At 45.3% G+C, this 15,440-nt stretch overlaps 1 protein-coding gene across 6 annotated transcripts; it reads right to left on the minus strand.

Annotated features, from left to right (window-relative positions):
* Nucleotides 1–53: 53 nt before the first annotated feature.
* EMC9 (ER membrane protein complex subunit 9) lies at nt 54–14,309 on the minus strand. 6 transcript variants are annotated; one of them, XM_070729707.1, is made up of 7 exons: nt 14,252–14,309; nt 11,630–11,699; nt 10,406–10,616; nt 6,059–6,135; nt 5,738–5,807; nt 3,135–3,229; nt 54–592 (listed from the first exon to the last, which is right to left on the minus strand). In XM_070729707.1, the coding sequence occupies exons 3-7, from the start codon at nt 10,613–10,615 to the stop codon at nt 412–414; spliced, it is 633 nt and encodes a 210-aa protein (XP_070585808.1). In that variant the 5' UTR covers nt 10,616; nt 11,630–11,699; nt 14,252–14,309; the 3' UTR covers nt 54–411. The 6 variants fall into 6 exon arrangements, with proteins under 6 accessions (XP_070585808.1, XP_070585809.1, XP_070585804.1 ...); XM_070729708.1 differs by having other exon boundaries at nt 14,215–14,284; XM_070729703.1 differs by having other exon boundaries at nt 11,630–11,720; nt 14,252–14,282.
* Nucleotides 14,310–15,440: the final 1,131 nt, after the last annotated feature.

Consider the following 15,440-nt stretch of genomic DNA (forward strand, 5'->3'; position numbering starts at 1 on the left):
ATCCACCACACTTGATTCGCTTCACAGCTCTGACAAGAAAAAAATCTGAAAACTCAAGAAATACCACACTTTAATAGAGATTTTGGGCTACTATTGTGGTTGTAAGTCGAGGACTATCTGTATCTGGATAAAAGGGGGTGAGATCCTTTTTTAAAAAACAGGAATTGCTTTGCAAAGATGGAATAATTTAAAAAACAAGCACATTTCAAAGCAAATTCATCTTTTCCTAAAGAGTCGTCTCCTTGCGGTGCGGATAAGTCAAGATGGCTACCTTGCCGTTAAATGGGGCGGGGCCTAGATCACGTGATCTCGGCTCGCATCTGGGTTAGTCTGGCATCCCGGATGCTCCCAATTCAACGCCAGAGGGAATCAAGAGTCGAGATCCTTTGGCAAGTGGGGTCCGCGCTCCCTTCACGCACTGCCATTAGCTACGGACACCAATTGGGCGATTTCCGTGTTCAGCTGCTGATTGGTCCAGTCTTGCCTGATGTCATCCAGGTGGCTGTCGAAGTCAACCAATCGGGAGTAGACTTTGGCCTCCAGGAGAGACTGGCAAATATGGCGGGAGGATTCCCAGTCGGACCACATGACCCTGAAACAAGATTGAAAGGTGGTTAAAGAGCAGAGTGGACGGTAGTGTTGGGCGAACCGAACTTGCACAGTTCGGGTTTGTACCGAACTTTGCGGTGTTCAGCATCCCGAACCCGAACTTTTAAAAAAGTTTGAGTTTGGCGTTTTTTCCGAACACCGCAAAACACCGCCTCCCAGCAGTCAACTGCTGAGAAGAGGAGGAGGAGCCGGGCGCCGGTGGCGGCAGAGGAAGGCAAACACCGGGGAGCTGTCGGCTGGTCGGGAGGCGCAAAAGGAGGCGGGGAATCCCACAATGGGATTCCGGGGGCGGAGCTTTGACGACACAGAGACCTCTTCCTGGTGCCTGGCTTTATTTCCAGAATGGAATAGGAGGGGAGGGGGTTGGACTACAAGACCCCCAAGGTCCCTTCCAACTCTATTCTGTGTGTCTTGTGCATTCTTGACATGATAGCAGCCTTCCAATATTGAGGGGCTACCACAAAGAAGGAAGGGGCAAGAGAAGTTGCAGAGAGAAACAACTGGGCAGGGCCTGTGTCTCGAGACAGAGAAAGTCACGCATCTCAGTGCAAGACCCAGCAAGAAATGAAGCTTCGCTCCCACTCTGGAATTTGGAGCAAATCTCCATCCCCTGCCCTTCCCTTCTCAGGCCGGGCGAGGGGTTGGTATAGATAAGGTTCAGGAGGGAAGTGTTTTTAATAGGAAAGTGAACACAAGAAGAAAGGGGGCACAATCTGAGGTTAGTTGGGGGAAAGATCAGAAGCAACATGAGAAAATATTATTTTACTGAAATGAGTAGATGCTTGGAACAAACTTCCAGCAGACGTGGTTGGTAAATTCACAGTAACTGAGTTTAAACATGCCTGGGATAAACAGATCCATCCTAGGATAAAATACAGGAAATAATACAAGGGCAGACTAGATGGACCATGAGGTCTTTTTCTGCCCTCAATCTTCTATGTTTCTAAATTATTTTAGCCTTTCTTTAATTCCCCATTTATCTCAGGCCTATACTGTAATGGCTTAGTCCAAGAGCCAGCAACCGTGGCTCTGGAGCTGCATTCACCACTCTGCTGCGACTTATTGTCTCCAGTCGGCTCAACAATTGATAGGGGTAGGACAGGTAGAGGAATAAGGAAGCTGGGCTAGGAGGACACTATAGAAACATAGAATTTTAGGTACCTCTGTATGATGGATGCAAACCATCCCTCTTAAACATCTCCCTATTAGTTCACCTACTGACATCATGACTTACATAGCCAAAACCTTCAGCTTTACACCACTGCCTTAACCACACATTAAACTCTGCGATACAAGTTGTTTTATCCTCCTGACCACAAACAGGTAACCCCTCTGAGAAAGTCACTGAATCAGTTTTTCTGCCCAGCTCCACCCTAAGACATTGGAAATCTCTTTTTACTACATTAACATTTCTCTGGGACAAATCATTTGTGCCCAGATGCACCATCACATCAACGGTATTACCTTTACTCGCAGCCTTGACAGTATTTGCAATCCACCTCCTGTTCCTGCTGGCAGTGGCCCCTGGGAGACACCTCATCAGCTTCACTACATCCTTACTCTGTCCCAAATCAACACCTCTAACAGTCGAGTCACCCACAAGAAAATGTGTCCTCTTTTTATTTCTACTAACTACATTTAATGGTTTGGTGACACTATGCACCTCACTTGCAACAACTTCCCCTTGGAACATCCCCTCATCCTCTGCCTGAGGGGCCTCACTACTATCTGAAACATCCTTACCATTTAAATCCGCAAGAACTCTATGTTGGGAGAACAGGACTTCTGGTCAGAATCAGAATTGAACTGGGATGTTTAAGGTTGCTGACCCCTGGCTTAGCCTTATCATTTCATCCTCCCTTTTTGGCGCTCTGTAAATTAAACTTCTTGAAGGAAAGCGTAGGAGGATAGAATCAAGGTCACATGAAGTGTTAATACCACTTTATAAGGCCCTGTTAAGGCCAAACCTGGAATACAGAATTCAGTTTTGGTCGCTACGATGCAAAAAGGGTGTTGAGACTCTAGAGAGAGTGCAGAGAAGAGCAACAAATATGATTAGGGGATTGGAGACTAAAACATATGAAGGACTATTGCAGGAACTGGGCATGGCTACTTTAATGAAAAGAAGGACCAGGGGAGACATGATGGCAGCGTTTCAGTATCTCGGGTTGCCACAAAGAAAGAGGAGTCAACCTATCTTCCAAAGCACCTGAGAACAAGAAGCTATAGGTGGAAACTAAACAAGGAGAGAAGCAACTTAGAACCAAGGAGAAATTTCCTGACAGTTGGAACAATTAATCAGTGGAACAGCTTGTCTCCAGAAGTTCTGAATGCTCCAACACAGGATGTTTTAAAGAAGATGTTGGTTAACCATCTGTCTGAAGTGGTGTAGGGTTTCCTGCCCAAGTAGGGGGGTTGGACTGGAAGACCTTCAAGGTCCCTTCCAACTCTGTTGTTATTATTATTATATACTCCTGAAAGACTGCTTGTAAGGGTCGTGCAAAGCGTGGGTAGCCGCAACTCACAGGTTCTTGTCTTTAGGAAGCCACTGACGATCCCTCTGCTCCAAGACAGTCAGGGGAGGAAGACGAGGATTTATCCCAAACTTGCGATTATCCAACTTGGGGAAGGAATGATTACGATAAGGAAAAAAGGAAATCAAGGCCTCGTTTTTCTCTAGAGCGGTGATGGCGAAACTTTTTGGGTTCGCGTGCCAAAAAGAGGTGCATGCGTCTGCTAGCACGTCCCCACACCCATTCCCCCCCATGCAGGCCCATGCTCCTGCGCACGCGCCCAATCCTCCCCGTCCACCCGCATGTGCAGAGGCCTCACGGAAGCCTTGGACGGTGAAAAAAATGGCCGAACGGGCAAACCGGAAGTTTGGAAAAACAGACTTCCGGTTTGCCTGTTGTGCTGTTTTTCACACTCTGGAGCCTTCAGGGAAGCTTCCTGAAGCCCCAGAGTGCAAAAAACAGCACAACAGACAAATTGGAAGTCCATTTCTCCAAACCTCTGGTTTGGCCATTTGGCACTTTTTTGCACTCAGGAAAACTTCTCTCTGTCTGTCTTTCTCTCTCTCTCATCGTTAAATATAAGGGCCCACAGGGTCGCCCTTCTCCGGGTCCCATTAGCTAGACAATGTCGGTTGTTGTGACCACATGGAGGGCCTTCTCTGTGGCGGCTCCGGCTCTCTGGAAGTAACTGCTCCCGGAGGCGCATACTGCTACCACTCTACCAGCCTTCTGGAAAGCCGTTAAAACCTGGCTCTGCCGTCAGGCCCTGGGCTGTTAAGTATTTATTTAAATTTTATTTTATTAGATTTATAGGCTGCACTTCTCTTCGCGGAGTCGGGGTGGTTTACAAGAATAAAATAGAGACCATTACAATAAATAGGATTTAAAACATTGCAATTAAATAAAAAAAAAACCCACAATAAAAACAATCTATCATCCTTCTTTTATGCAAAGACCGGAGTGAAACTGTATGATACTATCTAGACTTGGCCGAAGGTGTAATTTTTTTAAATTTTTCTATGGGATTTTAATTACAGTGGTACCTCTACTTAAGAACGCCTCTACTTAAGAACTTTTCTATATGAGAACCGGGTGTTCAAGATTTTTTTGCCTCTTCTTAATGTTGTGGTCAGCTCTGGCCCAGCTCCTGCCCCAAGGAATGTGCAGGTGGATGTGGGGGAAACATCCACATGCCGCAGGCCTGTTTTGCTCCCGATGGAATCTGCCGACGAAGCCTCCTCTGACCAAGGAAGCGTGAGTGACAGGGAAGAGGGGAGTTTGGCAGACAGCCCAGGAGGAGATCAATCATCTGTATCATCCCTGGATTCTGAACAAGAATTAATGACACATCCATGCATGCGTAGAATGATGCATAGGAGACAACAACTGAAGGATTATTACAAGAGAAAATGAGGCCACCTGCAGTTGGGTGGGGCTGCTGTAATTAGTGCTACAGATAAAAGTGCAGCTTGGTGTTTTAGCCTCATGGCAGTTTATCTGATTCATTGTTTCGTCAAGATCATGGTATTTGTGCTGTTCAAGATTGTGTGTGGACTCTCTGGACTTTAGAATAGGACTCAATTTCCCAGTTATTGGGTGAGCAATTGGATTGCATTTAACCTGTGCCTTGTGTGTACCAGAAAATCCCTTTGACATTTAAAAAGGGAGCTGTTTCTGTTTTTCTGTTTATAAAAACTTTTGGGTTTTCCTTTTATTGTGTGGTGTGTGTCTTCCTGGACTAATTACCCTTTAATTACGGGCGGTTGAAACACGCTGGCAGAACACATAAGAACCATTTTCTACTTAAGAACTTGAGCCCGGAAAAATTTCCCAGGAAATTTGAGAGTGGCACGAAGGCCCAGCCAGTTACCTGCCATTCTCCCTTTAATCCCATCCATCTCGGGCTTTTCTGGGCTGCCAGAGGAGCCTTTCGGTGGCGTTTAAGGAGGCTTTGGCAGTCCAGAGCAAACAAAGCATTTTCCTTTCTCTGGGTGCTTAGAAAGGGAATAAAGCTCTGCCAGCGCCCAGAGAAAAGAAACGTTCCCTTCACTCTGGGAAGCGACCCTCTTCCTCCTCCTCTTCTTCCTCCTCCTCCTCCCACCCAAATTCCGAGCTTTTATTTCTTTCCCTAATGGGTTCGCACACATTATTTGCTTTTAAATTGATTCCTATGGGAAAAATTGCTTCTTCTTACAAACTTTTCTACTTAAGAACCTGGTCATGGAATGCATTAAGTTCTTAAGTACAGGTATCACTGTATTGTTATATTGTTTTTATATATGATGAATGCTGCTAGGAGTTGGGTGGGCTATACCAGTGTTTACCAATCTTGGCAACTTGAAGAGATCTGACTTGATCTGGAGTTGAAGTCCAGATCTCTTCAAGATGCCAAGGTTGGGAAACACTGTCCTATACATTAAATAGGTTAAATTAATTAAATCCTTCCGTTTTCCTGCCATCCTTTCAGAGCTGAAGAAGCTCCGTGGATGAGAAGCAAAAGGTCATCAAAGGGAAAACCAAGAAAGTCCAGTTGCACCTTTGAGACAACCATGACCTGGTGGACTTGAAAATCTCCATAGCCCCCCAGACCTTCCAAATCCAAGGGAATTCCTTACCATGATCAGCACCGCGTCGTCATAGAGTTCAGCAATGCGGCCTGCTGTCTTTTGTGCCAGGGTGTTAGGGCTGTAGGAAGGAAGGGAAAAAAGGAAAGAAGGAAGGAAGGAAAAGAAGGAAGGAAGGAAAAAAAGGAAGGAAGGGAGGGAGGAAGGAAGGAAGAAAAAAAAGGAAAGGAAGGAAAAAAGGAAGGAAGGAAGGAAGGGGAAAAAAGGAAGGGAGGGAGGGAGGGAGGGAGGGAGGAAGGAGTTAGATAAACTTTGGGAAGGAAAGAAATCTATCATTTTTACCCACCCTCTCCTCCTCCTCCTAACATTCACCTTTTGTCATCCATCCCAGAGTTGGCCTGGTAATAGCCAGCCAGGAGAAAACCGGACTCCGAGCTCCAAGAATCCACCTGGAAAGAACATGAATGCTGAAGTTGGCAATCTGTTAGATTGAGGATGATGAGGATAAAGGATAGTGTTTGCTCAACTCTGCCCACTTGAAATTGGGTTGGACATCAATTCCTTGTGATTCTTGACAAACGTAGCTTTTCACCTAGGTCCACTGAGAGCATGTGCACCAAGACAAACTCCTTGTGTGTCCAATCACACTTGGCCAATAAAATTCAATTGAACTGAATTGAATTCTATTTTTTATTCTATTCTATTCTATTTTCTGTTCTATTTGATTCCATTCCATATTTTCTATTCTATTCTATTCTCTATTCGATTCCATTCCATTTTTCCATTCCATTCTCTATTCAAGTGATGGCAAACCTTTTTCCCCTTGGGTACCAAAACGGCATGCGTGCATGATATTGTGCATGCGCAAGTGCCCACACCCATAATTCAATGCCTGGGGAGGGCAAAAACAGCTTTCCCCGCCCCCCGGAAGCCCTCTGAAGGCCAGAAACGGCCTCTTTCCCAACTTCTGGTGGGCCCAGTAGACTCGTGTTTTGCCCTCCCCTGGTTCCAAAGGCTTCCCTGGAGCCAGTGGAGGGTAAAGCCACTCTCCCCTATCCCCCTGGAGGCTCTCTGGGAGCCAAAAAAGCCCTCTCAGAGCCTCTGGGCAAACCAAAAATCAGCTAGCCGGCACACACATGCACATTGGAGCTGAGCTAGGGCAATGGCTACCGCACGAATCCCAGCGACCGATAAGGTCCCACAGAGTTGCTGATTTCAGAGCCATTGGAAACTTTGGAGAGACACTACAAACAAATAATTGTTAAGTCTATCTACAGGACTGTCTTCTGTCATGTAACTCCCAGCGACCGACCAGAACCTGGAGGGTCGGCCTTCTCCAGGTCTCATTGGCCAGACAGTGCTGGCTGACCAGACCGCATGGGAGGGCCTTTATTTATTTATTGGATTTGTATGCCGCCCTTCTCCGTAGACTCGGGGCGGCTAACAACAGTGATAAAAAACAGCATTTATTTATTTATTTATTTATTTATTTACTTACTTACTTAATTTTTTATTTATTTATTTATTTATTTATTTATTTATTTATTTATTTATTTATTTATTTATTTATTTATTTATTTATTTATTTATTTATTTGATTTGTATGCCGCCCCTCTCCATAGACTCGGCGCAGCTAACAACAGTGGTAAAAACAACATGCGACAATCCAATACTAAAACAGCTAAAAACCCTTATTTTAAAACCAATCATACATACAAACATACCATACATAAATTGTAGAAGCCTAGGGGGAAAGAATATCTCAGTTCCCCCATGCCTGACGACAGAGGTGGGTTTTAAGAAGCTTATGAAAGGCAAGAAGCATGTAACAATCCAATAATAAAACAACTAAAAAACCCTTATTATAAAACCAAGCATACATACAAACATACCATGCATAAATTGTAAAGGCCTAGGGGAAAGAGTATTGTTGTGAGCCGCCCCGAGTCTGCGGAGAGGGGCGGCATATAAATCCAATAAATCTAATCTAATCTAATCTAATCTAATCTCAGTTACCCCATGCCTGACGGCAGAGGTGGGTTTTAAGAAGCTTATGAAAGGCAAGGAGGGTGGGGGCAATTCTAATCTCCGGGGGGAGTTGGTTCCAGAGGGCCGGGGCCGCCACAGAGAAGGCTCTTCCCCTGGATCCCACCAAACGACATTGTTTAGTTGACGGGACCCGGAGAAGGTCGCTGGGATTCGTGCGGCAGAAGGTGGTCCCAGAGATATTCTGGTCCACTGCCATGAAGGGCTTTATAGGTCATAACCAACGCCTTCTCTGCGGTGGCTCCGCCTCTATGGAACCAACTGCCCCCAGAGACTTGCACTGCCCCCACCCTTCTGGACTTCCAAAAGGCTGTAAAAACATGGCTTTGCTGGTAGGCCTCAGGGCAGGGGTGGGCTACTGCCCGTATTGGGGGTGGGGGTGTTCAATGAAAATAGAGCTCCACACCAGAGCATTCAATTTGCACTGAAAGATGTTGAAAGAAAATGCAGGGCGTCCTGCACAAGCCAGCCCACAGTGTGGTAGCAAAAATTTTGGTAGCCCTTCACTGCCTGAAGGCCACTAGCTCAGCCCAAGAGATATGAATGTTGTTGAATGAACATTGTATTCACTGTTTTTTACTGGTTTATATTTTATTGTTTGTTATGTTGTTTATTGCTGCTCATCCTGTATTGTATTACAGTAATTCCTCGCTACTTCGCGGTTCATCTTTCGTCGATTCACTATTTCATGGGTTTTAAAAGGGGGCTTAAATCCATTGGAAATTTTAAATCCATTAAAAATTCATAAAATTCTTCCACAGTGCTACTGTACTCTATTAAGGAAACTGGTAGGATATCACATGTAGTTCCAGCTGAGAATTCAATTCAATTCAATTTATTAGATTTGTATGCTGCCCCTCTCCGAAGACTCGGGGCGGCTCACAACAACAATAAAAACAATATTCCAGCAAAAAACAAATCTAATACAGTGATCCCCCGCTCGTTGCGAGGGTTCCGTTCCAGGACCCCCCGCAACGAGCGGGTTTTCGCGAAGTAGCGCTGCGGAAGTAAAAACACCATCTGCGCATGTGCAGATGGTGTTTTTAACTTCCGCAGCGCTAGCGAGGAGCCGAAGATTGGGGGCGGCGCGGCTGTTTTAAAACGTCGCCGCCGACATGGGGGGCTCGCTAGCACCCCCCCGAACCCCCAACCCGGGTTTGGGGGGGTGCTAGCGAGCCCCCCATGTCGGCGGGGACGTTTTAAAACACCCACGCGGCTTTCCAATGAGTCCCGAAGACAAACGCGGAAGTTTGACGTTTGTCTTCGGGACTCATTGGAAAGCTCCGATCGTTTTAAAACAGGCGCGCCGTTCTCCGCTGACTCCTGGCGAACTTCCCAGGCGAAGGGCGAAGGGCGGGTGCTGGGGGGGGCTTTGCCCTCCCGCCAGCAAGAGGGGGAAGACCCAGGGAAGCCGCCCAGCAGCTGATCTGCCGGGCGCCATCTACGCATGCGTGCCCATAGAAAAAAGGGCACGCATGCGCAGATGGTGTTTTGACTTCCGGGTTCAAAAATCGCAAATTACCCTGTTCGCAATGGTCGGGGACGCAATAACCGGGGGATCACTGTATTAAAAAGCACATAAAACCCTATCGTATTTAAAAAAGCAAACAACATATACATACCCAAACATAAATATTAAAAAGCCTGGGGGAAAGGTGCCTCAACTCCCCCATGCCTGGCGGTATAGATGGGTCTTGAGTAATTTACGAAAGACAAGGAGAGTGGGGGCAGTTCTAATCTCCGGGGGGAGTTGATTCCAGAGGGCCGGGGCTACCACAGAGAAGGCTCTTCACCTGGGGCCAAACGACATTGTTTGTTCGACAGGACCCGGAGAAGGCCAACTCTGTGGGACCTTATCGGTCGCTGGGATTTATGCGGTAGCAGGCAGTTCTGGAGGTACTCTAGTCCAATGCCATGCAGGGCTTTAAAGGTCATTACCAACACTTTGAATTGTGACCGGAAACTGATCGGCAGCCAATGCAGGCCACGGAGTGTTGCAGAAACGTGGGCGAATCTAGGAAGCCCCACGCTGGCTCTCGCGGCCGTGTTCTGCACGATCTGAAGTTTCCGAACACTTTTCAGAGGTAGCCCCATGTAGAGAGCGTTGCAGTAGTCGAACCTCGAGGTTATGAGGAGCGACTGTGAGCAGTGACTCCCTGTCCAAATAGGGCCGCAACTGGTGCACCAGGCAGACCTGGGCAAACATTATAGAAAGACTGTTTAATGCAATGGGTGGGTTTTAAAAGTCCAAATACTTGTTAAATACATAAAAAAATATCTTTTCCTATACTTCATGGAAATTCGTTTTGCACGGGTGGTCTTGGAACGCACCCCCCCGCAAAAAACGAGGGATCACTGTATATTGCTTATGACTGTACACCACCCAGCCAGCGCAAGGAGTTGGGCGGCTTAAAAGTTAAATAAATTTAATTAAGTCAAGGACTATATTTTGCCAAAAAATATTCCAAACAAGCCTGTGGACATTAGGAAATTACTACGGGTGGGATTGAAAAATCTGTGGGTTAAGACTAGTACCGCTTAATATCCCAGGCCTGCTTGTAGGGGGAAGATGAAGTTTGGGGTAGGGTAAAAAGAGCTTTACGGCTGTTTGATCCCATTCTTCGGGGCTTCCACGAAGGAGTCTCCGCCTCCCCTGATGTTGAGAAGACAAACCTGGTTGAGGGCTACTTCCAGCATCACCGTGAGAGAAAGGTTGCTGTGGAAAAGGGGGACACAGTCCGTGATGTAGAGGCATTCGGGGGTTCCGGCTGTCGGCCGGCGCTTTTGAGCCAGGAGAAGTCCGTTCACCGCCACGTGGGGGTAGCGAGCCGCATGGAGGCACATCTTGACGTAGGCCCGAGGCGAGATCTCCACTTCGATCATCCTGCCGAGCGAGCAAAGACCAATGGTAAATGATTTAGCTTTACTAGATAAATGGTCAAAGCAATGGAAACTGCAGTTTAATGTTTCCAAATGTAAAATAATGCACTTAGGGAAAAGGAATCCTCAATCTGAGTATTGCATTGGCAGTTCTGTGTTAGCAAAAACTTCAGAAGAGAAGGATTTAGGGTAGTGATTTCTGACTGTCTCGAAATGGGTGAGCAGTGTGGTCAGGCAGTAGGAAAAGCAAGTAGGATGCTTGGCTGCATAGCTAGAGGTATAACAAGCAGGAAAAGGGAGATTGTGATCCCCTTATATAGAGCGCTGGTGAGACCACATTTGGAATACTGTGTTCAGTTCTGGAGACCTCACCTACAAAAAGATATTGACAAAATTGAACGGGTCCAAAGACGGGCTACAAGAATGGTGGAAGGTCTTAAGCATAAAACGTATCAGGAAAGACTTCATGAACTCAATCTGTGTAGTCTGGAGGACAGAAGGAAAAGGGGGGACATGATTGAAACATTTAAATATGTTAAAGGGTTAAATAAGGTTCAGGAGGGAAGTGTTTTTAATAGGAAAGTGAACACAAGAACAAGGAGACACAATCTGAAGTTAGTTGGGGGAAAGATCAAAAGCAACGTGAGGAAATATTATTTCACTGAAAGAGTAGTAGATGCTTGGAACAAACTTCCAGCAGACGTGGTTGGTAAATCCACAGTAACTGAATTTAAACATGCCTGGGATAAACATATATCCATCCTAAAATAAAATACAGGAAATAGTATAAGGGCAGACTAGATGGACCATGAGGTCTTTTTCTGCCGTCAGTCTTCTATGTTTCTAATTTGGGGTGATGTTGCTTTGGCTAGAAACGAGGCTTTGGGAGGCTATCCTAACCACCCCAATCTTTGGCCTCCCAAGGTGCTGGTCTACCCCACCCATTTACCCCCTATGGAAGTAGATAATAGAAGCTGTAGTTGACCCCAGCTGGATAGGACCGGGCAGCTGTCTCACCTGAATTATTCAGAGGTTCTTCCCTCCTTCCAGTTTCCAAAGGCTTCTTGGGTTGTCCAAATGGAGAAACCTGGGGTTTGAAGAATATCTACTGATATAAAATTAAAATGTAATAGAACATAATATTATACACACACATGGTCGTTTTTCTGTATATATATATATATATAGTTAAATATTTTTGCTGATAAATGAAAAGGGAATCTAGTATAGATCTATTTCAAGTTTGTTATGCGCTTGTCAGCTAGACATATCCTTACTGGGCTTTAAACCAGTAGCCTACTATATGCAAGGCAGGATATTAACCTCTGAGCTACAGGCTCGCTCGCCTCCTTTTGACAGAAAATCAAAGAGGCAAAACGGAGCAGGGAGTTCCCTCCCATATTTGGATCGGCCGAGTGACTTGACAGAAAAACATTTAAATTTCCCCTGGAGTAGAGCCTGTGGGCTAGAAGCTGAAAGCTCCTGCCCAGGTTTGAATCCTATAAGGGTATGACTAGCTGACGAGAGGTTAAAAAGCTCAAAATAGATCTATTTCTTTGTCAGTTCTTTACAAGTTTGAATACACACACACACACAAACATAAATCTATGTTTTCGGGTCCTCTGTCTCTTCCCCCCCTCCCCCCCGGTGTAATATTTTGTGTCTTTCTGATGTTTTGGCGAAATCACATTCACCATCATTCGGCTGAAGTTATTGGCTTCGTGCTTTTGCTGAAACATCACAAAGACACTCAAAATATTACACGGGAAAAAATTGAACTCAACAATCTACACACACACACACAAATATACACATACACACACACACACACACACACATATATAATACACCAGTATAACAAAAAGTACTAAGTCCAATCTGAATTATGTATCTGACTGTGCAATGAACATAATACATATATGATTAGTACAGCACAGCATAGTGCCTAGTATACAGTATAGATGAACAGTGTTGGAAGGGACCTTGTAGGTCATCCAGTCCAACCCTCCCAATGGCCTCTTTCCCAACTTCTGGTGGGCCCAGTAGGCTCATGTTTCGTCTTCTCCAGGCTCCAAAGGCTTCCCTGGAGCTGGGGAAGGGTAAAAACGTTCTCCCCCATCCCTCCGGAGGCTCTCTGGAAGCCAAAAATGCCCTCCCAGAACCTCTGTATGAGCCAAAAATCAGGTGGCTGGCACGCACATGCAGGTTGGAGCTGAGTTAGGACAACGGCTCATGTCCCGGCAGATATGGCTCTGTGTGCCACCTGTGGCACCCGTGCCATAGGTTTGCCATCACTGATCTGCAGTGTTTAGTATAGCGTACAATATAGTACATCTCCGGGACCGCCTTCTGCCGCACGAATCCCAGCGACCAGTTAGGTCCCACAGAGTTGGCCTTCTCCAGGTCCCGTCGACAAAACAATGCCCTCTGGCAGGACCCAGGGGAAGAGCCTTCTCTGTGGCGGCCCCGACCCTCTGGAACCAACTCCCCCAGATATCAGAGTTGCCCCCACCCTCCTTGTCTTTCGTAAGCTCCTTAAAACCCACCTCTGTCGTCAGGCATGGGTGAATTGAGATATTCCCTTTCCCCTAGGCTTATATAATTTATGCTTGGTATGTCTGTATGTATGATTGGTTTCTTAAATTAGGGTTTTTAAATTTAACTTAAACTTAAATATTAGATTTGTTTATATTGTCTTATTATTGTTGTTAGCCGCCCCAAGTCTACGGAGAGGGGCGGCATACAAATCTGATTAATAAATAAACAAACAAACAAATAAATGTGTGTATTGTATTGTATTGCATATTGTGAGCTGCCCCGAGTCCACAGAGAGGGGCAGCATACAAATCCAATAAATAATTTATTTATTTTTTTGGTTAAAATCATGTTCTTGACAAATGTATCTTTTTCTTTTATGTACACTGAGAGCATATGCACCAAAGACAAATTCCTTGTGTGTCCAATCACACTTGGCCAATAAAGTATTCTTGTACTTGTATTGAACTGTACTGTAGCATAGCAAAGCATTAGTCCTTGACCTACAACTTTATTCAAAGTTACCCCATCGGTGGAAAAACGTGATTTAGAACCGTTTTTCATTCTTAGGACCACTGAAGCATTACCAGTCAGGGGATGAAAATTTGGACGCTTGGCAATTGATTTCTATTTATGACCCAGGCAGCATCCCGGGGATGGGTGGGAATCACGTTATCCTCTTTTGTGACCTTTGGACAAGCAGAGTTCACAGGGAAGATTCACTTAACAAAACCCTGTTACTAACTTAAACTGCAGTGATTCAGTTAACGACGGTGGCAGGAAAAGTTGTAGAGGGGCAAAACTCAGTTCACCAATGTCCCACTCAGTAACATAAATTTTGGGACATTGAGGTGGTCGTAAGTCAAAAGCAACCGGTATGGTAATGAATACAATAATACAATACAATAAATACTGCAATGCAATGCAATACATAATAAATAAAATATGAAATATTAAAAAATGTAAATAAAATAAAGTAAAAATAAAATAAATAGAAACCAGCGTTAAGTCCACTGATTGCTCCAGTCACGCTTCACAAACTACAACGCCCATCACTCTCAACCCACCGGAGGATGATGGGTACGATAGTCCGCTCGCACTTACCCCCCACTCGCCGTCCCTGCGCAGGCGCCGACTGCCGGCACAAGCTCCGCCTACTGCCGAATGTTGTTACGGAACGCCTCCGGATTGGTCAGGAAAGATCCAATCAGAGCACAGCTTCCGCGCCCGTCCTTTTCTCTTTTCTCTCTCGTTCATTGGGCGCGCTCAGTCCACGCTTTGATTGGCCGGAAGTTTTGCTGCCAACCGACGTCCCCCTAACGTTGTTTTCCTTTTTTACCGTACCATGTGACAATTTGGGGAGCCGCCAACATCGCCGCCCTTCGATCATTTCCGGTCTTCAATTGACCTCTCTCTCTCTTCTTCCCCCTCACAAAAAGCCGACAGGAAAACGTCCGCCCTACGTATCTATGGAGATTCTATGATTGTTTACCATAGAGGTAAAATGTCTAGAAAGACCATGTTCTCAGGAAGTACTATCTCTACTGTTCCCTCTTTAAATCTCTGCTGCTCCGGAACCACAGAGAAGCCTGCAGAAGGGGCAAAAAACAGTATCCCGCCCCTCTCCAAAATACTTATCTGAATTGATGGGAGTTGTAGTCCTAGGAAGTGTCAATCTGGAGTTATAAATGCTAACAGGTGGAGCTTTCTGAAGCGTATTGTCATAACTAGAAAAACTCCCTTTGTTAAACGTTCATCAAACCCTGATGAAGTTTCCACAGAATAGGGTTAAATCCCCTTTTAAAAGTTATTTAGACATTTAATGTACGTCTAGTGCATTTAATGTATGGTTCAAACCTTAAAAAATGGCTTAATCCAATCACCTTTGAAGGAAAACGAAGCATTTGCTCCTTTTGTATTATGAAGCATTTCATTTAAAGCAGTCATTTTTCACCCTGGGTAACTTTTGAGCTGGGTGGACTTCAACTCACAGAATTGCCCACCCAGCATGGCTGGCTAAGGAATTCTGGGACTTACAGACCATCCCTCTTAAAAAGTATTCCTGGCTGAAAAACATTGCTTGAGAAGAATGGTGTTATGTGATTTCTAAGCAAAGTTTCATTTTTTTCCCAAAGAACAGAAATGGAAAACATTTGCTACAGCGTTACGTCCTTTCCCCCATTTTTAATAATAATAATAAGAAAAGAGTTGGAAGGGACCTTGGAGGTCTTCTAGTCCAACTCCCTCTGATTGGGCAGGAAACACCAGTCAAGTGATTATTTCTATAATTCTG

The sequence above is a fragment of the Erythrolamprus reginae genome, chromosome Z, assembly GCF_031021105.1.
Source record: "Erythrolamprus reginae isolate rEryReg1 chromosome Z, rEryReg1.hap1, whole genome shotgun sequence".
Lineage (NCBI taxonomy): Eukaryota > Metazoa > Chordata > Lepidosauria > Squamata > Dipsadidae > Erythrolamprus > Erythrolamprus reginae.